Source organism: Chiloscyllium plagiosum, unplaced genomic scaffold, assembly GCF_037043375.1.
Source record: "Chiloscyllium plagiosum isolate Xiang-an unplaced genomic scaffold, Cpla_swu_hap1 HiC_scaffold_10, whole genome shotgun sequence".
NCBI lineage: Eukaryota > Metazoa > Chordata > Chondrichthyes > Orectolobiformes > Hemiscylliidae > Chiloscyllium > Chiloscyllium plagiosum.
Window position 1 is genome coordinate 29,668,873 of NW_028270148.1, and position 25,080 is coordinate 29,693,952.

Sequence of the window (25,080 nt, forward strand, 5' to 3'; positions counted from 1 at the left end):
GACCCTGCGAATAAACTTGATGCTCGGCTGTAAAGCACTTCAGTTTTACCTATTAAACAACAATCACATATGTAGCCTTAGCAACTGAACAGTGCTGCACACATGTTGTCCATTTGATATAGGCACTGAAGAATGAGGGACTATTAAATAGATACTTTTCACATCTGCAGTTAAGACGCAGTTCTCTGATGCCATTCTGTGTCTGGACCCCATTACTCCATGGTGGGAGATCACTTGTTATACGTTCACTATCTGTTAACTCCTCACACTCTAACTTTGGCACTTCAGGTGCATTGAATAACCGCCAGCTCCCCTCTGCCTATCTTCTTCCTCCTAAAGTGTTCGAAGATTATGAAGCTGAGCTGCCATGTCATCAATAAGCGTGTGCAGCACCACGAATAAGGAATAAAATAATGGTACCTTATAGCATTAGGGAATTTATGCATTTGTTATTTGCAAGAAAATTTATATCTCTTGTGATTTGGCCTTCATGACAAAGTTTCGAACAATGTCTCAGATGACGATATGTTGTGAAGCACTTCTCATCTATCAAAAGATCGGATGCTTTGTTTCAAGACTCAAATGACAACAGTCTGTAATAACTGGTATAGTTTTGCGCTACTCACTATAGATTAATCAAGGTTGATGCAGAGTCGTTGAGTTTTTACATTAAAGAACCCACCAGACATGATTGTACTAAAAAAGACAATTCTGACTGCTGTTGAAGAAGCTCGGTGATATGCTGGTGCTGTTCACACAGCTGTTGTACATTGATGTATTAATTTACACAACTAATAGAATAATGAACACAATTATTAAATCACTCTCTTATAGATTGGGAAATTCAGCAACTTATTTTAGGTAACCCCTTTTGTTAATCATGGATTATACGATTTCCCACTGACAAGCAGGATCACCATTGACACTTGGCTCTATATGCATGGGAATGGGATAGGAGGACCATTATCTATATTGCAAGAAATATTAACATAACCAGAGCGAAACATCCTTCATATATACTTATGCAAATCATCATCATCAGCGGTTCCTCGCAGATGAGGATGACTCTCTTCTACTCTCAGGATTGGTCTGTAGGTGGCTATACAGACTGATGTGGCTACTGCTGGCTCTGTTACCCTTGGGACAGCTGGTGGTCATGGGAAGGGGGTGGTTGGGGGTGTTGGTGTGGCAGTGCGCTTCTTTCGCTGTTTTTGCCTGGTTTCAATTTTTTTCCTGAGGGCAAGTGGTGCTCAATGCCTTCCTGTATGCTTTTCCTCCACTTGGGGCAGTCTTGGGTCAGTGGTTCCCAGGTGTCTGTAGGGATGCTGCCATGAGGGTATCACTGAAGTGCTTTCTTGGTCTACTTGGGGCTCGCCTGCCGTTTCGGAGCTGGGAGTAGAGCCCTTGATGGGGTGTCTTGTGTCGGTCATGTGGATGATCTTATGCTAATGTAGATTTCTTGAAGGTTTAAGATGTAGAAAACTCCAACTTCCACTCCTTTGGATAAAATTACCAAGCAACCATTGTAGAGGTCCTTTGTTCTGTTCTTCAAACAGTCTTCATTTGTTGAGCATCTGCAACACTAGGGCAGATGGAACCAAGTGATGGTCATATTAGGCAATATATCTGTGCTGTGCTCAGAAAATAATAGACTGAAATAAACAGCACAGGGTGCAACTGCTGTCACATTCAGTTAGTGATACATTGCAGGCAATTACCGAAAGGTCCACAAAGCATCTTCTCAGGTGGTGCATTTTTACTCTCCATTGCTAGGAAAGCCTTAGAAAAAAACGAAAAGAATATTTATAGTGGTACTTTTAAAGATGCTCAGAAAGCAAGCATACGCCATCACCTTCCATTTAAAAGAAAAGTCAAGCCTTTGAAGTGTAACTACTGTCCATAGAGTATTGGCATGTAGAAGCTTTGCATCCCATTTAAGATTTCAATCTGGGTTCTGACTTCTCCAGTAATAACATCAGCTGGGATCATAACAATGTGTACAGCTGAAGCATGAAACTCTAGTGCCAGGAATATGAATTTGTGAAAGTCTATCCTGATAAGAAATATTCCTGGTTTTCCTCTGTCCCTTGATAAAAATGTAATAAATGCATTTAACATTTTGTTAGATGTACCAAGAAAAGACCTTGTGCACCATTTCCTTTGAAGAAATGTGACTGCTGGAAATTAAAAGCATTTTTTTTTTATGCTGGCATTATAAAGCAGATCTGGCAATATCTGTGGAGATTCAGAAGAGCTCTTGCCTGCATTTATCTGAATCTCACAATTTTTTTGTAGTATTGTAGTTATCTGTAATTTCCAGCCTGACATAAATGTTAGTTGGTTGTTACCACAGCCTTAGTGCAGTAATTGGCGTTGTCTTTTTCTCTAGCTTTTTTCAAGCATCCCTCAGTCCATGTCTCTATGTTGCCCACCCACCTGGCTTTCATTCTTGCTCTTCCTCTTCAATCTCTCAATTCCTCCTTCCATTTTTGACAGGACAAGGTCATTGTTTCTAATGTCCATACTTGGTTATCTTTTTCTAACTTCATTTGACCAGGCGAGGACGGGTGAATCATTCTCCTCATTTTGACCTGCTTAATTAGCCACAAAGATTTCAAATTTTTCTGTAGCACGCAACTGCATTACTCTTCAATTAAAATGCTCACTAATTAAAAATTAAGGAGCTAATGACATGGTAAACAAAAGAAAGGAATTCGAGTACATCAATCCCTAAGAAATATTTAAATGTGACATCAAGCACGCACACAAACACAGTTATAATGTTTTTAAAAAGGTAAGTATCTACTATAAAAAAAATAAAAAAATGCAATTTAAAAATTGTTTGGAATCCTTGAGAAGTTAGATTTATCCTGAGACAATTTGCAGATATCATTAAGTTTTCAGTGAATGGATATTTCTTCAGTTTCCTTGATCATCAAGCACAGTTTTTCAATAGACTGAGATCAAAAACATGGAGAAAGTATATGCAGGTTTTCCAGTTCTGCTCTCTCATCAAATTGCTCCCTCCTCTGCTCAAAAGTGATTGCCTGAAATACATTTTATTTATATGTTCCAATGTCTGGCTCCATTTTTTTCCAGGAGAAAATGAGGTCTGCAGATGCTGGAGATCAGAGATGGAAATGTGTTGCTGGAAAAGCGCAGCAGGTCAGGCAGCATCTAGGGAACAGGAGAATCGACGTTTCGGGCATTAGCCCTTCTTCAGGAATGAGGAAAGTTGGTCCAGCAGGCTAAGATAAAAGATAGGGAGGAGATGACCTGGGGGGTGCAGTGAGAGAGGGACTCACTGAAACCTTTGTAGAGGGAGAAAGAGAGCTTCTTCAAGGAAGGCATCCTTTCTCCCTCTACAAAGGTTTCAGTGAGTCCCTCTCTCACTGCACCCCCCAGGTCATCTCCTCCCTACCTTTTATCTTAGCCTGCTGGACCAACTTTCCTCATTCCTGAAGAAGGGCTAATGCCCGAAACGTCGATTCTCCTGTTCCCTAGATGCTGCCTGACCTGCTGCGCTTTTCCAGCAACACATTTCCATCTCCATTTTTTTCCAAGCTAGATCACCTGCAGGCAATTCTTTCATCCCAATATGAGAAACTTCAAGAACAGAGACTGACTGATTTTTAAAATCATTTTGATGATGTGCTAATCTCAGTTCAGAGTGTGCCTTATTAATTGGTGATGTCATGAGCTCTACCCAGCCTGATCAGGTGATTGATGTGGCCATGTTTTTTGACCTTCTAAAATGATGGCCCATAAAATGATGGAATTCAAATTGATAGTCCATTGTTATTATGACAAACATAGCAAGTGTTTTGTTTTCAAAAGCTGCATTCCTTGCCTGGCCCTCCTTTACTCAAGAATCCAACTTGCAGCCACTGTGCAACAATCCACACTTCTGACTGTACTGACCTTTATTCTTTAGCTGAATGCTATTACATTTATATATCCTGACAGCATTTAAGTCACTGGTCATACTTCTTGTTAACATGTGACAAGCTATGGGAAAAACATGAAAGGCAAAAGAAAAGCCAATAAAACAAACCAAGGCAGCAACCTTATGGTATCCATTTAGACACTTCTAAAAATAAAAACAAATCTTCAAGGGTTGGAGTTATACAATCTTATTGCAAAATGGGAAACAATTTTCATGGCTAATCCCCAGACGTGATGAAAAGAGGTCCAGCCAAGGAAAGCATCTTTGGAAATGTGGGTATGATGGTGGATGCTCAGAGTCAGCTGGAAGAATGGATAGAAATACTGTGGTTCAGATCTAAAGTGAAGTTTAGAAGTCCAAACATTTGCTAGATACACTAAGTTAGTGATAACAATAGACTATCAATTTGACTTCCAGCGCTATTATTTTTAATTCCTACAACCTTTTTAATGGACCATTGTTTTAGAAAGCATCTGAGAAGCAGGAAAGGCTGAAACCCTTTATCAGTCGTGCCGAAGGGTTTCAGCCCGAAACGTTAACGCTCCTGCTTCTTAGATGCTGTCTGACCTTCACATCCAATAACAAACCTAGCCTGAAAAAGTTGCATTTATGGTGAACGTTAAGTACTTTTAATTCAAGAAAAGATTGTGTTGTGTTATAGTTTAAGATATTTTAGTTTCTACCTTCATCCCATGAATACATCTATCCATAATCTGCTGCGTACATAAAATTTAACTGGTTTATTTTACTGTCTTTACTTCCCGTTTGGAAATCTACGAAACTCCGTCAATGCAACAGACTGTTCAGATGGCCAACTTGCAAGATTCTAATTTCATTGTTGAGCTTTCCCATTTAAGAACACTTGAATTAGTTGCAGCACCACTGCACAGGAGAGATAATCCACTGTGTGTGATCATTAGATTTCAACAAGAATAACTTCAAAGTCAGTGGCACTCATCTTTGCTCCACCATTGACTGCAAATACCTGGCCTCAAGCTTTTCACAGTCCAACAGCCTTCTTACAATTTAGATTAAGACAACTTTGAATTTCAAGTTCTTAATATATTTTCCCCAGTGAGGTAGCAAATAGAATGTTGAGTTTACAGCAAGTGCATAGAGTCCAAGAACACACCACTATTAGTGAAAGTCTTGGTATAGGGAGAATTTGAAAAAAGGCGACTGGTGAGGAACATCGCAAAGCATTGAGATATCAGATCATCTCCCATTCCACTGTGTAACTTAAATTAAAAGCAGAGAGTGGGAAAACAGTGTTGGTTACATTTTCTGTGAAAGAACAGTGATGGAGCAGGTGTGCACTCCATAACATTCCTGACTGATAATGGAGTGGTGTTGCTGGAGGGAGTAACCTTAAGCATAATTAGGAATTATATTACACTAGATAAACTTATTACTCTCAAAAGCAAATTTAAGATGTTTCATAAAAGGTAGTACCACAAAATGCTATGAATTTTGTAAATTTCCTACTTCCAAAATGTAGGACTATGTTGAAAACACCACACTTAAACATCACAATTTTTTTTAAAAAAACTGTCTCTGTAAATAGCAAAAATAACATTAAAACTGAATTGGAGAAAAATAACCTGATCTTTAAAAGGGTCATATAATTTATAACTGCTTTTTCCTCAAGGATTTACTGTAAACTGCTACAGAAACCATGGCATGATGGACAGTGATATTTACAGGACACTGCTTACTATAAGAAAAGTTCACCCCACACTGTTCAACAATATTTACTTTTATTTTTGCTTTATGCTCTTTCTGACTTTAATGGCCTCACTTGTATGACATTTGGGTTTGTGGAATTGTCATCAGCAGCGCTATCCATATCCCAAGTTTCATCACTAGTTATGATAAAAATGATTGAGGAGGAACTGAAAGTCACTCTCTTTTTAGGCCGCTCTGCAACCTTTTCAGACAAGACGATAGGTTTTCCTGGCTTCTCACCGCGGACTCGAACAGCATGATCTTTTATTATCCACTTAATTCTCATCAGGCGAGAGCAAAGCAATTGCATTAGACACCATCGATACTGTAAAGAGTCACAAAGAGAAAGTATTTTAAACATTGATCATTATTTATTTTCAGCTTGGTTTTGTGAACATTAGTCAAATGGCAAGTAGGTGAAAAAAAAATATAGCATTCCTTCCCCTAATTGTTTTCTAGGAGACTTTACATAGACAAGAACTAGGAGTTGGCAACTCAGTCCTTTATTTAATGTGATCATGGCTGATCTCATCTGGCCTCAACTCCACTGTCATGCCCACTCCCCGTAACCCTTGAACCCATAACCAAGTTTAAAAAAAAGTCCATAACCAATTTAAAAAAAAAGTCAAGTCAGTCATCTCAAAAATTTATTCAGTGTCAGGATGAGGTTGTAAATGCCACATGGTCACAACCATATGTGCAATAATTTCTCCTTATCGGTTTGAAATTTGCCATTCCTTAGCTTAAGACCAAGGCCTCTTGTTCTAGATTTCCCCACAAGGGGGAATCATCCACCCAACATCCACTTTTGTCAATCCTTTTTATTATCTTATATAACCAAATGAGACCTCCTCTCGTTCGTATAAAACGCGAAGTGAGTATTAAAACTTTGCTGGGAAATTAAATACACCAAACAACAGCTGAGGAAACAATTTCATTTAGTTGTTATACTCCAGTTTTGCATCACTTGCAACACCTCGGTTGAAGCCACCAATGAACAATGGCCTCTTAGCAGATGGTACAGTGTTGCAAGAAACATAATGGGTGACGTGAAATCCTTGTAGAAAAGAGGGACAGGAGAACATTAATTTCCCAATGTGCTTCTCTCCCAACTGCAAACTGAATGTTACTGGCTATTCCTTTGGTACTTTATAGTCATTGGGAGTCTAGGCAACAAAAGGTTAGGAGGCAGTTTAAAAGGTGTGCCCAACGCAATGTCCACTGTTCCAGAGTTAACTCCAAGGTTTGGAATGTTGTGGTTCAAGTCATTTTCAGAAAGATGAGACAAATGGCTTTTATTATCTCATCCCAAACTAATACAACCTACACCTCTAGTGGAGCATGAGTAAATGGTGGGTCTTATTAACCTTCTGCTGGCTAATCACCAAAAGTCAATGGACAGCCATCCAACTAGCCATAAACCGAGTGGGCAAAGGAACACAGGTTTAGTCTACTCTTCAGCCAAGAAGAAATGTAAAGTAACCCATTGTGATAAGGGAAGCTTAATTTGATTACATCTTTTACTTGAATACTCATTTGTTGCTTGTGAAATTAATATTAAATAATTTGCACAAGCCTGGTCTCAAAGCATGCAGGTCTTCCTTTGAAAAGGTTGGCAAAATGCACAGTGGGCAGCACAGTGGCTTAATGGTTAGCACTGCTGCCTCACACCACCAGGGAGCTGGGTTCAATTCCAGCCTCGGACGACTGTGGGGAGTTTGGACATTCTCCCGGTGTCTGTGTGGGTTTAGTCCTGGGTGCTCCGGTTTCCTCCCACAGTCCAAAGATGTGTAGGTTAGGTGCATTAGTCAGGGGTAAATCTAGAGTAATAGTGTAGAGGAATGGATCTGGGTAGGTTACTCTTCAGTGGGCCAGTGTGGACTTGTGGAAACAGGCCATTCGAGCCAACAATGTGGCGAAAGACAGGTTTACAAATTCAGATTCACAATCAAAAAGTACTATTCTTAGAACACTCACTAGGTAATTCCGATTGATTTCCCATTTTGCAATGCAGCAGTGCTAAGGCCAATTGTAGCTTTTTTTTTTAAAAAAAAACCACTCCAGCAGAAACTATTAACTTATAAACCAGGAGTCAACAGATTAAACATTTGTAAATCTGTAAGACAGCCACAATCTGGAAAAAGTGAATTATTAACGGAATGCAAAAATATTTGGAGGTGGTGTTACTTCTATTGTTAGAAAAGAAAAAAAATATACCAACATACCTTTCTGCTCATGAAGAGGTAAATGATATGATTATATGCTGTGCTTGACTTGGCAAGTAGTGAAAGAATTATGGTTACAGTAGGAGTAATCTTAGAGGCATAGCCATAAACCAACATGAAGGACAACATTGCATATGGCACCCAACAAAACAAAAATATGGTGATCATGAAGAAGCACATCTTTGCCATATTCTTCTCATATGTTACTATCTTTGCAAGTCGAACTGACTGAAGGTCTTGAATATTTCGAAGCTGCAAAGACAAGAGGTATCATAAGCAGTTATACCTTGGAATGGACTAACCTGGCAAGTTCTCTCATGCTTCTCTCCTCCTGCCCACCCATGCCATACCAAGCCCAATCCCATATCTCCAGGTTTTTTTAAAAACCTGGATTTTGAGATATTAGCGGAACTGGCAATAAATGTGTGCATTTATATAGAACTGAATGGCTTGCTGGCTCATTTCAGACAGCAGTTACGGATCCATCATATTTGGCCAACCAGGTAAATATCTATAGATTTCCTGCCCTGAAGGTGGTTCAAAGTTCAGATGGCTTTTTAGAAGAACAATTACTGATTAAGATTTTTAAGTTTTAAAACAAACTGTATCAGATTTAATTAAAATGAATGTAAATTCACCAGTTGCTGTGACAGGATTGAAATTTGTGTCCCTGGCTTATTAGCCCAGACGCAGTAATTTAACCCATTAAACAGAATAATGATGTCACTGCAGTCCCATTTGCAGACTCTAAGAAATTTTAAAACAAAAATTACTGATTTCACCCTACTGTTCTAACTTCGATCAATTATATAGTTTTACAGGTTTCCTATTATCTATTTGTCATGTACAACACCAATAAACTTTCAAATATGGCAATTAAAACAAGTGATTGAATGGGAATACTGGTTATGATCCCCACACCTTCTCTCATCTAGGAATTTGGAGACCCTTTATCACTGGCTCGTCCGAATAATTAATCATTCTGCTGATACATTTACCTCTTCAAGAAAACATTGCATAATAATTTTGAAATACATACATAATAGACATTCAATGAATTCATCTGGTCTCTAACCTACAATCCTTGATAAACCCTGAGTAAAGAAGAGTGATTTCAGATGGGCAAATAGAAAGCGAGTTTGTAAAACCAGACAACATTTGCCACAAATGTTCATTAAAATGCTGGTGCCTATTACATGAGCCTGGAGATTGATAGATGTGGAATTGCTAAGTGAGAAGTTTCAACTGACTTTGGCTCCACAACATAGGACTTTCTTTTGAAAAAAAAAAATTGCCTCCTCCCCAGCACACAAAAGTCAACCTGACTGACAGCGTGGCAGTTGAATCAGACCAGAGCAACAAGCAAGGTGCTAGATGCTTATGTAAACTTGGAAGTGGTGGAGGACAGTTAGAGGGGAGGCCGTCAAATTCCAGAGAAAGAAGCAATCGAGGGAAAAAAAAACAAAGTTGCTGGAAGCAGCAGGTCAGGGAAGTATTCCTGTGCTTTGCTGCTCCCTTAACATTGCTGCAATGACACTTAGTTCATTGGGCTGAGGCCAACATCAGGGCAGTCAGGTTCTAAGGCTTGGGAAAAAAGGTAGGCCAGAATTACACATGAAATACAGGTTAGCTTAGAGACTTCAGCCTCATAATATTTAATTAAACAACCCATCTCATGGGAGAAAACTGGCTAGCCACCCCCATCCCATCTTTATTAAACCTAGAAGTGTATGGCTTGGGATAGAAGGATGGAGATTTTTAAAATTAAAATATCTCACTTGACCCCAACTTACTTTAGTAGGCCTGGAGGCTTCCTAGGTTCAATATTTCCAGCAATATCATCAACAGGTTGTGTAAAAGCATGAAATGCTTCCTTTTTATTTAATTAAGCAAAACATTAACTGTATAAGAAAGGTACAAACAGGGAGGTGACAGCTGCCGTGAGCATCATTCATAGAATACTCAAGGCAGTTACGAGGAATGATCAAAAATATCTGGACTCGGACCACACTCATTAGGAGGTACACAAAAAGATGCTAAGTAATTTATTTTCAGGCACAAGTAAGCATTCCCAGTCCCAGAAATGGCAGATGGAGATAGGTGCATGTCTTTTTCAGGAAGTACTTATCATGTTGGAGAAACAAAGCAACCTTTCCCCAGGTTTTGAGATGTCCCTTTAAGATGACCTGATTTGGCACAAACCAACTTCACGTTGAAAGCATGCTCGGTCATTTTACAGCGTTCACTTTGGCTTTTCCCTTACAAACATTGCATACTTTGAAAGATAGAAAACAACTTGTCTTACCTACCATTCTTATACTATATAAAATATTTCCATAGCAGTAAGCTATGACACCTACAGGGACAAGCAGACAGCCAAGGAATAAGAGGAGAACATACGAGGTATCACTTGGGTTCCTGGAGTCCCAGTTCACTGAGCAACCTAGCTTATGCAGCTCCAGAGAGTATTTGTTCCAACCGACTAATGGTGCTCCGGACCAGGCCAGCGAGTAAAGCCAGATGTAGGTGATAGCACGCCAAACCCAGGAAAAGTCAATTGCTTTTGCGTTCACCACCCGGATGTAGCGCTCATATGCTAGGACTGCAAGTGACATTATTGATGAAATTCCTGTGGAGTTAAATAACATATGGAGGCAGTAAGTTAATCTTGGATTTAATGTCACAAGTACAGTGAAAGGTTGTGTAGTACAGGTAGTTCATAACATACAAAGACCATAGGGTGATTGATCAGAGTGAGGAGTACAAATTGACGGCTGCAAAAGAGGTGCACAAAGAGCAAGATCAACACTGGATCTGATTTTTGAGAGGTCTGGTTAGAGGTCTAATAACAGTGGGGAAGAAGCTGTTCTTGAACCTGTTGTTTAAACTTTGGTATTTTCTGCCTGATGGAAGAGATTATAACCAGGGTGAGAGGTTACAGAGGATAAGACGGTCTACAAGCATTTAAAAAAAAAGGCTGAAAACAATTAACACTGCTTCTTAGTTTACTGACTTTCATATTTGTATAAGTTTTAGTTGGAGACCAAAACCCATAAAACAAGATTTACAGCTTCCTCCCCTTCATTTATTGAAGATTTTTCATTTCTAGAAATTAAAAAAGATTACTCTATGCAATTTTTCTGGTGGAGGCGGAATAGAAGGTAGGGCTTTTAGAAGATAATTGTTACCTTAAAGTTTGTGGGTTATTCTGTGAAATGCTTCAGTGTATCTTGAAAATTCACTGAATTTTTTATTTTTGGAATTTTGTTCCAGTTCCCTTTGGGAGTTGCTGGTCCTCTGCACATCACTATAGGAATGCCACCAATATAAAGTCTAGTTGTAATAACCATGGCCTACCCTTTGTGAAAGCTAGGAATGGGCAATTGATGTGCCCTTGCCAGAATCTCAAAAATTCAAAAAAACCACTTCAAAATAACATTGTAAGAGCCATCACATCATGCCATGTGCTCTTGGGAGTTAGTATTTAAGTAAGGTGACTTTGCACTGTATTGCAAGGTTAGCTCGCTCAGAGCAGGAAGGGAAAAAAAAACTTATCTTCCCCATAATCACTATCAATTTTTTTTAAAAAAGGCAATGGATAAACATTTTTTGTGAAGCTGTATCTGATCTTAATGTCACATGTGGCAGTGGTAGTGTCCCTATCCCTGGATTCAGAGGGTCAGGTTGATGAGGACAGAACAGTAGATGGTGCTGACTTGGACTTTAGTAAAGCCTTAAAAAAGGTTCTGGTAGACTAAATTAGTTAAAAAAAAAAGTTACATCAGGATTCGGGGTGAGCTTGCCAATTGGACATAAAATTGGCTTTACGATAGAGATAGAGGGTGGTGGAGAGGGGTTGCTTTTCAGACTGGAGGCCTGTGACCAGTGGTGTTCCACAGGGATCAGTACTAGGTCTGTTGTTGTTTGTCATTTGACATCAATGACCTGGATTAGAATATAGGAGACACAGTTCGTTAGTTTGCAGATGACAGCAAATTTGGTGGCACAGTGGACAGTGAAGATGGTTATGGAAGATTACAGAGCAGATCTTGATCAATTCGGTCAATGGGCAGAGAAGTGGCAGGTGATAAGTGTGAAGTATTGCATTTTTGGTTAAACAAAAAGGCAAGACTTATTCAATTAAAAGTAGGGCCCTAGGCAGTATTGTAGGACAGAGTGACCTAGGGGTTCAGGTACATAATTCTTTGAGTTGACAATAACAGGTAGACAGATTGGTTAGGAAGGCCTTTAGCATGCTTGCCTTCATTGCTCAGACCACTGAGTACTGGAATTGGGACATCATGTTGGTGAGATTTTGGACATTTCCAGTCTCCTTGCTCCAGGAAGGATATTATTAAATTGGAGAAGATTCAGAAAAGATTTACCAGGGCATTCTCAGGACTGGAGGATGAGAGTTATAAGGGTAGACTGGGACTTATTTCACTGGAGCGTAGGAGGTTGAGGGGTGACCTTAGAGATTTACAATATCATGAGGGGTATAGATAAGGTCAATGGCATATGTCTTGTGGGCAGCACGGTGGCACAGTGGTTAGCACTGCTGCCTCACAGCGCCAGAGACCAGGGTTCAATTCCCACCTCAGGCGACTGACTGTGTGGAGTTTGCATGTTCTCCCAGTGTCTGCATGGGTTTCCTCCGGGTGCTCCGGTTTCCTGCCACAGTCCAAACCTGTGCAGGTCAGGTGAATTGGCCATGCTAAATTGCCTGTAGTGTTAGGTAAGGGGTAAATGTAGGGGTATGGGTGGGTTACGCTTCGGCGGGTTGGTGTGGACTTGTTGGGCCGAAGGGCCTGTTTCCACACTGTAATGTAATGTAAATGTCTTTTCTCTAGGGTGGGGGAATTAAAAATATGCACAATATTTTTGAAAGTGAGAAAAGAAAGTTTGAAAAGACAATGAGAGGCAACATTTTTAAATGAACTTCCAGAGGAAGTGGTCGATGTAACTGTACCTGCAATGTTTAAAAAACATTTTAGTAAGTACATGAATGAGAAAGGGTGGAGGGATGTGGGCCAAACAAAGGCAGGTGGGACCAGTTTCATTTGGGAACACGGTCAGCATGGAGTAGTTGGGCTGAAGGGCCTGCTTCCACACTTCTACAATTCTAAGTCCCATCTGCTCCAGTGGTGTGTAATAAGATCTCTGATCACATGATTAGAAAGATAGGTTAAACCTTTTTTAAAAAGGGTAACTTCAGTCATAGTTACATTACTGGAAGGAGAAATGGTTTCTGAATTCTGTTAAGTCAGATCTGGGAAAAAAAAGGAATTAAACATTAGTCAAGCTCTCTTCTTGTTATCCAGTTTTGAGTTGACTGTATTTAACATCCTTACAAAAACAAAATGCTGTCAAGCCAGAGAACATTTGCTAAGACAGCATCCTACCATATGGACAATGCAAAGATAAGTAGTAAAATTAGAGTAGAATTGCTCTAGCTAGATAGTAATTTTATGGTTTCTCTTAAAAATCATATACACAAATTGTAGTTTATTGGAGCCAAAAAATGTTGAAATGATCATCAAATCATTAGCAACTTCAGAGATAGTTTAACAGAGGTGTAAAAACTATAAAAAGAATATTACAGTTCTGATTAAAAACAAACTGAATTAAAACGAGAAAAAAAAAAGCAGATAATGGATTAATAACTTCTGTCCTTGCCCCATTTTTCAAACTCAGGTCAATTACATTGACTTTTTCATTATTCTGTTCATAAGATGACCACCAACAGCCTAGCAATAACTTGCCCTTTCTAGGTTCTGACTAGCATGTACAGCAAGTCTGTCATTGAACTCTATGTGGAGTTTTGAAGGCTTTATCTATTTCAGTCTTCACACAGGATTCAAGAACATCAGATCATAACCATGGATTCCATTTTATTCTGTAGAAAGGTACTTTAATCCACTATTGCCATTTTCTACTCCTCCAAACTCCATTTTTGTTCTGGACCGGTGACCACATCTTCTGCCATATACTATTACTCCTTGATAACGTAATTATTCCTGTCTTCCACTGATTTTTTTCTTTCTTTGCTCCCTCTAAGTATTTGAATTTGTTTCTAACATTGGAAATGTTTCCAATCTGACAAAGGGCAACCTGAAAATGTTAACCCTGCTTTGCTCACACAAATCCTGTCTGATCTGCTGAATGCTTTCAGAATACTTTGTTAGTTTTCCAGATGCTGAAAATCTGATTTTAAGAAACTTCCAAGAAGCCTCCACATTGATAATACCCTCTATTATGTTGTGTGGCACTGTGTTGAATGGAGACAGACTGACTTCGAACAGATTGAGCAACTCAAGATGGGCATGACCATCAACAGCAGAACTGTACTCCAGCACAATCGAATGGCCTGGCATACCTCTGGCTCAACTGTTACATCAAGAGGGAGGATCAACTCTGGTTCAACGTAGATCACAGGAGGGAATGCCAAGAGCAGCACCAGACAGACACTTAAAAAATGATGTGTCAACCTGGTAAAGCTATCAAAACAGAACTACTTGCGTAGCAAACAGTATGTGACAGGGAGTGCTAAACGATCCCACAAACAACAGAACAAATCCAAGCTCTGCAAACTTTCCACATCCAGTCATGAATGGTGGTGGACAATTGAACAACTCATTGGAACAGATGGCTCCACAAGTATCTCCATCCTCGATTACAGAAAGAGACTAACAGACCACAAGATAAGGCTTAAGCACTCACAGAAAGCTTCAGCAAGAGGCACCAAGTGGATGATTCATCTTGGTCTCCTCCAGTGGTCACCGGCCCAGACATCAATCTGCAGCCAATTAGATTCACTCCACATGACATCAAGAAATACTGGATACAAAGGCTATAGGCCCTGACAATATTCTAGCAACAGTACGGAAGACTTGTGCTCTAGAATTTGCTGCTCCCCTATCTAAGTAAAACAAAGGACTGCAGATGCTGGAAACCAGATTCTAGATTAGAGTGGTGCTGGGAAAGCACAGCAGTTCAGGCAGCATCCGAGGAACAGTAAAATCAACGACGTTTCAGGCAAAAGCCCTTCATCAGGAATACTGAAGGGCTTTTGCCCGAAACGTCGATTTTACTGCACCTCGGATGCTGTCTGAACTGCTGTGCTTTTCCAGCACCACTCTAATCTAGAATCTGCTCCCCTATCGAAGCTCTTCCAGGATCGAGCTAATACAGGCATCTACAAATCATTGTGGAAAAGATGTCCAATAAACAAAAAGAGAAGGACAAATACAACCCGGGCAATTACCACCCCATCAATCTACTCTCAAATCATCAGTAAAAGTGGTGGAAGGGGTCATTAACAGTGCTATCAAGCAAGACCTGCTCAGTGATGCCCAGCTTGAGTTCTGCCAGGGCCATTCAGCTCATGGCTTCATTACAACTTCATGGTCAAAGGAGCTGAATCCCAGAGGTGTGGTGAGTGTGATAGCCCTTGACATCAAGGCTGCATCTGACCAAGTGTGGCAGCAGAGGAGCCAGAGTAAAGCATATTTCAGCGGGAATCCATGTGCAAACTCTCCACTGGTTGGAGTCAGACCTGGCACATAGGAAGATAGTTGTGGTTGTTGGAAGTCAGTCATCTCAGCTTTGGAACATCTCAGCAGATGTGCCTCAGGGTAGAGTCCTGCCATCTTCAGCTGCTTTAATGACCTTCCATCATAAAGGTCAGAAGTGAGGATATTCACTGAATTGTGCTGTGCAGTGCACTCTTCAGCACTATTCACAATTCCTCAGATATTGAAGCAGTCCATGTTCAAATGCAACACGATCTGGAGAATATCCAGCCTTGGGCTGACTAAGGGCAAATAACACTCACACCACACAAATGCCAGGCAATGATCACCTCCAATAAGACAATCTAACCACTGCTCTAACATTCAATGGTTTTACCATCACTGAATTTCTTGTTATTAACATTCTATGGCTTACCATTGACCCAAAACTCAATTGCACTCACCACAAACAAACAGTAGCTCCAAGAGCAGGTCAGAGGAACACTGCAGTGAATAACTCATCTCCTGATTGCCTGAAGGCTGTCCACCATCTACAAGACAAGTCAGGAGTGTGATGGAATACTGTCCACTTGCCTGGATGATTGCATCCCCAATAACACACAAGACGCTTGATACCACCCAGGATTTTTAAAAAAAACCAAATTGTTTGGCACTACTTCCACAAGCATCCACTCCCTCCACGACCAATGCTCAGTAGCAGTGTGTACGATCTACAAGATGCACTGCAGAAATTCACCAAAGATCCTGAGACAGCACTTTCTAAACCCACGACCACTCATCTAAAAAGGACAAGGGGAAGCAGATAAATGAGAATATCACCAGCTGCAAGTTCCCCTTCAAGCCACTCACCATCCTGACTTGGAAATATAATCACCGTTCCTTCAGTGACACTGAAAATTCTGAAATTCCCTCCTGAAGGGTACTGTGGGCCAAACTACAGCACGTAGACTGTTGCAGTTCAAGAAGGCAGCTCACCACCACCTTCTCAAGGGCAACTAGGGACAGGCAATAAAATTCTGGGCACAGCCATAGCCCACATCTGAGTGAATAAAAATATTAATCTGACTTAATTTTGCACTGGTGGAAGAGGTTTCTGATTGCACATTTTATCCAGTTATAAAAACATTGTTCTCATTACAATTTTCACAAGTGATTTTTTAAAAAATCCACTGTCTATGGAGAACATTTCCGTAAAATGTAATTCACCTTCTCAACTTTATCTAGTATAACAGCTCCCCCTAGCATTTCAGATAAGTGGAAATCAGGAGTTGCTGATCTGAAGAGGACATGAATTTAAATACATTTTCAACTTCAATTAAAATAAGATTACAGATAAAGACACTAATTTCCTGTCTGACTGATTGCCTGCTTGCCTGCCCGCCCCTCCCCTACCTTAAAAGATTATGATCCTAACATTCAGATGTTCAAACCCATTTTTGCGCGATATTGGCTTTTCTCATGGACATTTAACCTTATGCTAACACAGTGGAGGAGCTTCAGTCAAAGAAAAAAATAAGAAAAAGTGACCTGGATTTTGTCGGCAGTGGGGTAGCACAGACAATTAGAACAATATTTGCCTCCTTTTCAATCGGCTGCAGCAGGAACTTGCTCTCTTGGTTGTTGTATAGATCCATTGGACATTGGTGAACCCTCATGGTGAAGTGTGATTCTGGCAAATTAATGCCTCCTCTGATGTCACTAGTTGAAGACATGATCCTCAAGATCTTGCCTTCAGCTTAAACAAAAACTATGTGGTTAATGCATTAATCATTTAAAGTGTCTTTGTCATTCATTATTAATTCTTGGGTACCTCAGGCAACATATCACTCTCAGCTCTGCTCACCCACAACTCCCATGGCTCTGCACCTCCACTCATTTTCACACAACAACTTCACTCTCCTCGGATGTCAACTCCGTACATTCTCTGCATCCACTCGGACCAAGGATCTCAAATGCAGATGATTTAATTCATTTTTAAAAAAAAATTGCACTGCTGAACAGGCTTTATACTTGCGAGGAGCAGTCAGAAATCAATCAGCTCAAGGTCCAGCAGCAGTGCAGTAAACAGCAATTTCCAGACTTCAGAACAAGTTGGCTCACCAGAAATTGCTGTTTACTTATGGCTTTTGATAGCAGTGAACATCTCGGCACTCGTTGTTATTGGGATGGCAAGATTGGAGGCCAGTGTGTTGAGAGAAAAGAGGTAGTACAGAGGAAAGAGGCAGAGCTGCTAGATAGAACCAGCCCCAAATGTGTACAAACCATCTGTACCACAAAGACTTCAGAGGAAGTGTGCTTCTAATGGCTACACCTCTCAACTGATAAAACCAAACATCTCTCCCAACTTCATTGAAGACGTTCAGACTTGCTTCACTGTCAATGAGTGTGGGTGTCATGTCCAGCACCAAAATTTGCAGTCGATGCTGGCAGATGATGTTCTACCCAGTGGAGCATCAAGTAGGAAGGTGACAAATGCCTTCTTTGGGAGTCGTCACATCCATCCACTCTGGCGTCAAGACAAAACCAGGCTCTCTACAACATTATTGCACAGTTGAACAGCATAATTTGTGGCATTGAAGATGCTTATTTGGCAGCCTGATGCACGTGAAAAGAAATACAATTCCAGAATAAGGTTTTGCTGAAACGGGATCATATCCTTATTTGCTTCTTTGAGGGACATATTCTGTGCAGCATCTTGATTGACCAACAACAGCAGCAGCACTTCATCCATCCTTACATTCTGCTACACACCTGACCACATGATACCTAGACTGTATCATACCTGATGAGAATACTCTGTCCCACGAGCACCTGGTTAGGAGTTCTGACCAATGCAAGTCAGTCAGAAATCTCAATTATTTATTTCCTGGCTTCCTGTAAATTCATTGAAATAGGAGTTGTGATCTATTAATTTGTTGCAAATTGGATCGGAAAGCTGCATGAGAACGAGGCCACCAGAGGGTGCAGTAATATCCAGGGAGTAAAAAAAGAGAATGCAATGAATTCTTTGAACTATTGACCAGTCTGCAGTTTCTTTCACAACAAGGATACTTATGCAAACTTCTCTCAGCTGCTGGAGTAACTTTCAAATTGACCAATGGTAATATTGACTGATGGGCAAATTCAAAGCAGAGAAGGGTTTTGGGAGAAGAGAATTCTGCAGGTCCTAATGATTGGAGAAACTTTGAGGTAGAGCAAAGAAAAAGGCACAAAAGAGACTTGAAAATTGAAAAGGAGGTTGTTCAAAGAGGCACAGTGGACCTCTAACTTTTACAAAAAAAAAAGTGGATCAAAGGAGAGAACATTGCAAAGGAGATATGGAATTCGATTAAAACGTAATACATGCAGGGTGGATGCCAACTAGGAACAGTAGTAGAGTCAAGACTGGAATATAATAATGAAATTTGGTTTCAACAGTGAACAGATGTGGAGTGGGTCAATGTTACAGAACTGGGAAACAGTAGTTCTGTTATCAGAACTGAACAGGAAAGGAAAGTTTGTTCAATTGAGAAGTACTTTAAACGTTGTCTGAAGTGGTAGCCAGGAATGTTGATAAGGTAAAGACAATGACTGGAGATGCTGGAAACCAGATTCTGGATTAGTGGTGCTGGAAAAGCACAGCAGTTCAGGCAGCATCCGAGGAGCAGTAAAATCGACGTTTCGGGAAAAAGCCCTTCATCAGGACTATAGGCAGGGTGCCTGAAGGGTGGAGAGATAAATGAGAGGAGGGTGGGGGTGGGGAGAAAGTAGCATAGAGTACAATAGGTGAGTGGGGGAGGGGATGAAGGTGATAGGTCAGAGAGGAGGTTGGAGTGGATAGGTGGAAAAGAAGATAGGCAGATAGGACAAGTCATGGGGACAGTGTTAAGCTGGAAGTTTGGAATTGGGGTGAGGTGGGGGAAGGGGAAAATGAGGAAACTGTTGAAGTCCACATTGATGCCCTGGGGTTGAAGTGTTCCGAGGCAGAAAGGAGGCGTTCTTCCTCCAGGCGCGGGTGGTGAGGGAGCAGCGGTGAAGGAGGCCCAGGACCTCCATGTCCTCGGCAGAGTGGGAGGGGGAGTTGAAATGTTGGGCCACAGGGCGGTGTGGGTGTCCCAAAGATGTTCCCTAAAGCACTCTGCTAGGAGGCATCCAGTCTCCCCAATGTAGAGGAAACTGCATTGGGAGCAACAGACACTAAGTGATATTGGTGGATGTACAGGTAAAAATTTGATGGATGTGGAAGGCTCCTTTAGGGCCTTGGATGGAGGTGAGGGAGGAGGTGTGGGTGCAGGTTTTGCAATTCTTGCAATGGCAGGGGAAGATGCCAAGATGGGAGGGTGGGTTGTAGGGGGGTATGGACCTGACCAGGTAGTCACGGAAGGAACGGTCTTTGCAGAAGGCAGAAAGGGGTGGGGAGGGAAATATATCCCTGGTGGTGGGGTCTGTTTGGAGGTGGCGGAAACATCGGAGGATGATTTGGTTTATGCGAAGGTTGGTAGGGTGGAAGGTGAGCACCAGGGGCGTTCTGTCCTTGTTACAGTTGGAGGGGTGGGGTCTGAGGGCAGGGGTGCGGGATGTGGACAAGATGCGTTGGAGGGCATCTTTAACCACATGGAAAGGGAAATTACAGTCTCTAAAGAAGGAGGTCATCTGGTGTGTTCTGTGGTGGTAAGAGTTATGTCCAGAGACCAGTTACCAGGGACTTTAGTCTGGCTGGCATTGATCCAGAGAGAAAAAAATCCTGCTCATCCAAATTTTAATGCAAATCACAGCTACAGCACTGAAGTAAAGTAACATTTAAGAATGATATTGATTTAACAAAGAAATGTTTCTGACATCATAAAATGCAAATTTAAAATTTTAAGATAATTGTCTATCACTGCAAAGGGAAGTCAGCAGAAATTAAAACATGTAAAAGGAGAATAAGACAGTCAATCCAATAATCCCACTCCTTTACTCCGTGTACAATATATTGCACCTATACATGCATGTGGATATTAAATCTCCTCTGTGCCCTCTGCAGTCCTTTCTTCCAAATTGGATCAGAATGCAACACAATACTCTAAAACTTTATATCCAGAAAAGCATAATTTCCCTGTTTTTGTACTCATTACCTTAAATTTTAACAAACTCCAAAATACCATGTTTTGCAAACTCTTTCTCTACATCCAGATTTCGAAAGTCTATTCAGATACACCCATAGTCCCTCTGCTCTGCACACACTTTAGAATTGTACTTTCAATGCTGTTTCCCCACTTCCTACTTTAAAAAAGTACATCACTTCACACACATCCATAATAAGTTCTACCTGTCAATTTGCTGCCAAATTTGTTACCTTATGTTATGTTGCAGTTAATCAGTATCACACCCACCATCTGCCAACTTGGCTATCTGGAGGGTACATCACTGTCTACCATCCTCCAGACAGAGAACCAACTAGTTAGCACAATAAATTTGTGTTCTTAAGTCAATTTCTTTGAAACCAAGCTGGCATCAAGCCTCCCATGCACAAGCCCCAATTTATTTCATCTCATGGAACTTTGTTAAAAATACTAAGTCCAATTCCTTCAATCAAAAAAAAAAAACTCAATTACATTGATCTAATACAATCTACCTTCTACAAATTCATGCTGGCTCATCTTAAACCAGAGTTACTTTAAAGGTTTTCTCTGCTTTTGGTTTCAAAAGATCTTGCCTGCGTGTAACCTCACCTGTATTATACTAGAAATTTTCATGAACAAGGGATTGGAGAGTATTTGCCACTCTCCAATCTCTGGCATCTCTGTCAGATCGAAGAAAAGGTTGAAGGATTATAGCAAGCTCTTCTATGACTCTAGGTAACTTGAAATAACAAGTCATCTGGACCAGCCAAGTCCACCCTCAGTTTCACTCCACTTGCATCATTTGCACACCCACCATTATTTCTGAAGCATCTTTTTTTCCCTTACTAAAGGTCAATGACAAGACATTAAGTATTCTGGCCTTATTATGCACCTCTAAGCATATAATTACCCTCTGTCTGTAAAAGATGCCATCCTTCATTTTACAACTTTAATGACACCAATGGATGTTCGGGTTCCCTTTTGTTTTAACGCCCATTCTATTCTTAACCTCCCTTTGCTGGTCTAGTCTATTTTTCCTCTAATTGCATGTGACCAGATACTTGCTCAAGAACATTTTTCAGGTACACATAGGAGTCAATTGCTTCTCTGACCATTGACCTATAAAAAGGAAGTAAATGTCTGTTCCAGGATACACCAACCTACATAGTCAGCAATGAGCTATTAGCAGGAGCATAATCAGACAAAGTTTCAACCCCTCCCTTAAGAAAAAGGTCACTGGAGATATCACACATCAATACCCAGATGGACTGAACAGTAGCAAATAGAATTTAATTCTGGGAAAAAGAATTGTGGGGTGTTGCTTTTTGAGAGACTCACAAGGCAAGGGAGGACATGTTGAATCTAGGAAGGAGAGGAGCAGAGGAACCTTGATAATTTGTCCATAAATTCTTGAAAGCAGCAGGGCATGCAGAGAAGATTGTTAAAGCAGCATATGAGATACATGCCTTTATTAGTCAAGGCATTGAGCTGTATATAATGGCAATTAGTCCACAGCTACAGTACTGTGTGCCACACTATTGAAAGGATATAATTACATTTCACCAGGACGTTGCCTGGGCTGCAGCAATGTTGTTTTTAAGTTAACTCATGGGACATGGACACCACTGACTGAGCCAGCATTTATTGCTCATCCCCAGTTGCCCTTGAGAAGTGGTGGTGAGCTGCCTTCTTGAACCATTGCAGTCTACATATAGTTTGACCCACAATGATCTTAGGGAGAGAATTCCTGAATTTTAACCCAGAGACACTGAAGGAACGACATTACATTTCCAAGTCAGGATGGTGACTGCCTCGATGGTGATGTTCCCACATATTGTCCTTCCAAAATGGTCATGGATTTGGAAGGTGCTGTCTCAGGATCTTTGGTGAATTTACACAGTGCATCTTGTAGATTCTACTCAGCATCAGTGGTGCAGGAATGGATTCTAGATGTCAAGCTTCTCAAGTGTTCAATTCAAAGGACAGACCAGATACATTGGGGTTATTTTCCTTAGAGCAAGAAGATGAAGGGGCAGGGAGAAGAAGGGGCATCTGATTAAAGTTACAACATTCTGAGAATCACAGGGTAGACAGGTAGGAAAAAAAGTGTTCCCATTGTAGAGGGATCAATATCCAATCAGTGCACACACACACACACACACACACACACAGTCTGAAGGAACAAGTAGTTTACAGAATGGATTAGAGGGGGAAAAAAATCAGAGTTGTGGGTTTCTGAAACGCTGCTTAAGAAAGTTGGTAGAAGCAGGAATGATCAAGATATTTAAGAGCACATTAAAAAATGCCACAAGCAGAGCAGGCTGTGGGTCAAGTTGCCCAAAAGCCGAATTAGAACAGATGTATGCTTGATTATCGTGCGGACATGATGGCCCAAAGTGCTTCTTCCTGTGCTGTAAAACTTGCCCAATGCCACGTGATCGTTTACAAAACAGTGAGAGTGCATGCAATTGACTCAATTGATTCTTGGGCTGGTGAATGTAAGTGCACGCTCCTCTCATTTGGAGTGAATTAAGCTTGAGACAGCTCTTTAAAGAGGGTTGAATGGCCGACTCGCCCGCAACAAGCACCCACTCCACACGGTGCAATCACCTCGTGAGACCACTGCCTAACGCCCCAGCCCTCTGCAAATACAAAACACCAGATACCTGGGTGTACTGACTTAATGTGGACAGATTCAGTCACAGCGTAAATCGCTGAAGTATTTGTTAAAAGCCACGGAAGATTCGGGTTTGTAGAGACTTCATATGGACGCGGAAAGAAAAGGCAAATGTCTTCTTCCTGACCTTAAATCAACTGCAGCAAGGCTCCCACTCCCCCCAGTAAGCCGGAAAAATAATACCATTCTTACTTCCGATTGAATCATTGAGGAAAATACATTAAAAAAAATCAAAAAGGCATCTTTGACTCCAAGTCATTTGTGAATGACACACTTTTATATTTTAGTATTTGATTTAATACAACAAGCACGTTCAATGTGAAATTGATCAAATAAAAAGGAAAACCCAAGAGCAATCGTGGAGACAACGGGCCGAACGGCCGCTGTCTACACCATTCTCGATGCCTCGTTTGGAAACGGAAACACAACAGGACACAACCGAGAGTGAGGGGAGGGTGTGATAACGACGAGAATTAAGCACTGGGTGTCTAACAAAACTGGGGCTGATTCAAGTCTCTCTGCCCCGTACTCACCAAATAAGCTCTTACTGAAACCGTCCCAGACACACGCGGCGGAATCCCAAACCCATCGCCCTCTCACGCAGGAGACAAAGGTGAAAACAACTCCAAAGACTGACAGCAATAAGTCACTGATGCTGATGTTCACCAGGAGCAGGTTGGTGGGTGTCTTCAGCCTCTTGAATTTGCAGTAGAGCAGCAACATCAGGAGGTTGTTGCAGACGCCCAGAACGCCGATGGTTCCTACGCTGGCTGCCAGAACTTTGTAGGTACTGGGACTGAAGAGGATTTCCTCCCGGGCGGCGGTACTGTTTACCAGGTTCATCATTGCCTGCCAGGCGGCTCCGGCATGCTATGGAAGCGCCCCCCGGACATCAACTCCCGGGGAGGATTCGAGAAATGGCCCGATGCTGTTGGTGCTCACCGCTTTGTACCGTCCGATTGCAGGCAGCAGCGAACCGAGCGCCGCTTAATTAGGACACTTCTTGTGGATTCAGAATGCCTCCCTGTCATTCCTCGTTTTAAAATAAAGCGTCATGGACTTTCACGTCACTGACGGGGTGGGAGTGCAGATGTCTCGAACTGCAATTTGCCCGGGACCGCTAATGGAAGGGCGCGATTTTAGTATTTTTTGAAAAAAAACAAGGAATTGCTCGCTACTCAGTAATACATCATGCTTTAAATCTCCTTAATGCATCAGTATTTGATAGTACCACCGCCTCATTCACCTTACAAACTAGCTACCTGCTAATGCAAAAGTGATGCTTAATAGGTGAAGAATCGAATGATCGTATTCATTAATTGATCTGTTAATTATCAGCTTTCCTGTTGTCTAAATAATTATTCTGAACATATGTCCAAAACACTTTATTAGATGTACTGATTAAATTCATTTTAGCACGTATGTGACATATACTTGTGCCTAGCATGTCTTTGCACTTTTGGTATCCCCAGTCCTGATATGGAAATTTCTAGAATCACACATGTTCCTTATTGGGTAAAAGTTACATTCACAACAACTAGTCAACCAAAATTGAGAACATAAACTTCCAATTAAAACTGCAATGGGCATAACAATAAACAAAATAAACTAAAAATATAAAAGGGAATCTGAGAGTTATTGTGGCATGTGTTAATGCCCCTAATCTGGGCCAGAAAGTTTGGATTCAAAACTCAACCTGTTCTAAGGTTGTCCTAACACGTCTGAATAGATTGTTTAAAAATATCTCTAAAAACAAAACTGCTTTCGGCATACCAGTCTGAAAACGCCTAACCTTGTCTGTTCTCTGAAACCAGGCAGATTCTTTCAGTCTGTTTGGGACCTGGATGAGAGATCATCGCAGAATACCAGGAGGGCTCTTTTGACTTAGTGG

The 25,080-nt window shown here is 41.0% G+C and overlaps 1 protein-coding gene across 1 annotated transcript; it reads right to left on the bottom strand.

The window, feature by feature from the left end:
- Positions 1–5,655: 5,655 nt before the first annotated feature.
- opn3 (opsin 3) lies at positions 5,656–24,606 on the bottom strand. The gene is made up of 4 exons (XM_043695591.2): positions 23,723–24,606; positions 10,206–10,525; positions 7,897–8,148; positions 5,656–5,996 (listed from the first exon to the last, which is right to left on the bottom strand). Exons 1-4 carry the CDS (start codon positions 24,033–24,035, stop codon positions 5,715–5,717), a joined length of 1,167 nt encoding a protein of 388 aa, XP_043551526.1. The 5' UTR covers positions 24,036–24,606; the 3' UTR covers positions 5,656–5,714.
- Between the last annotated feature and the right edge of the window lie 474 nt (positions 24,607–25,080).

Excerpts from the sequence above, each read along its gene's own strand:
- opn3 (XM_043695591.2), bottom strand. The coding sequence starts at position 24,035 with ATGATGAACCTGGTAAACAGTACCGCCGCCCGGGAGGAAATCCTCTTC. Across the intron at positions 8,149-10,205 it reads TTTTATATAGTATAAGAATG|CTTCGAAATATTCAAGACCT; the intron begins GTAGGTAAGACA and ends TTGTCTTTGCAG. Across the intron at positions 5,997-7,896 it reads ACCTCTTCATGAGCAGAAAG|TATCGATGGTGTCTAATGCA; the intron begins GTATGTTGGTAT and ends GACTCTTTACAG.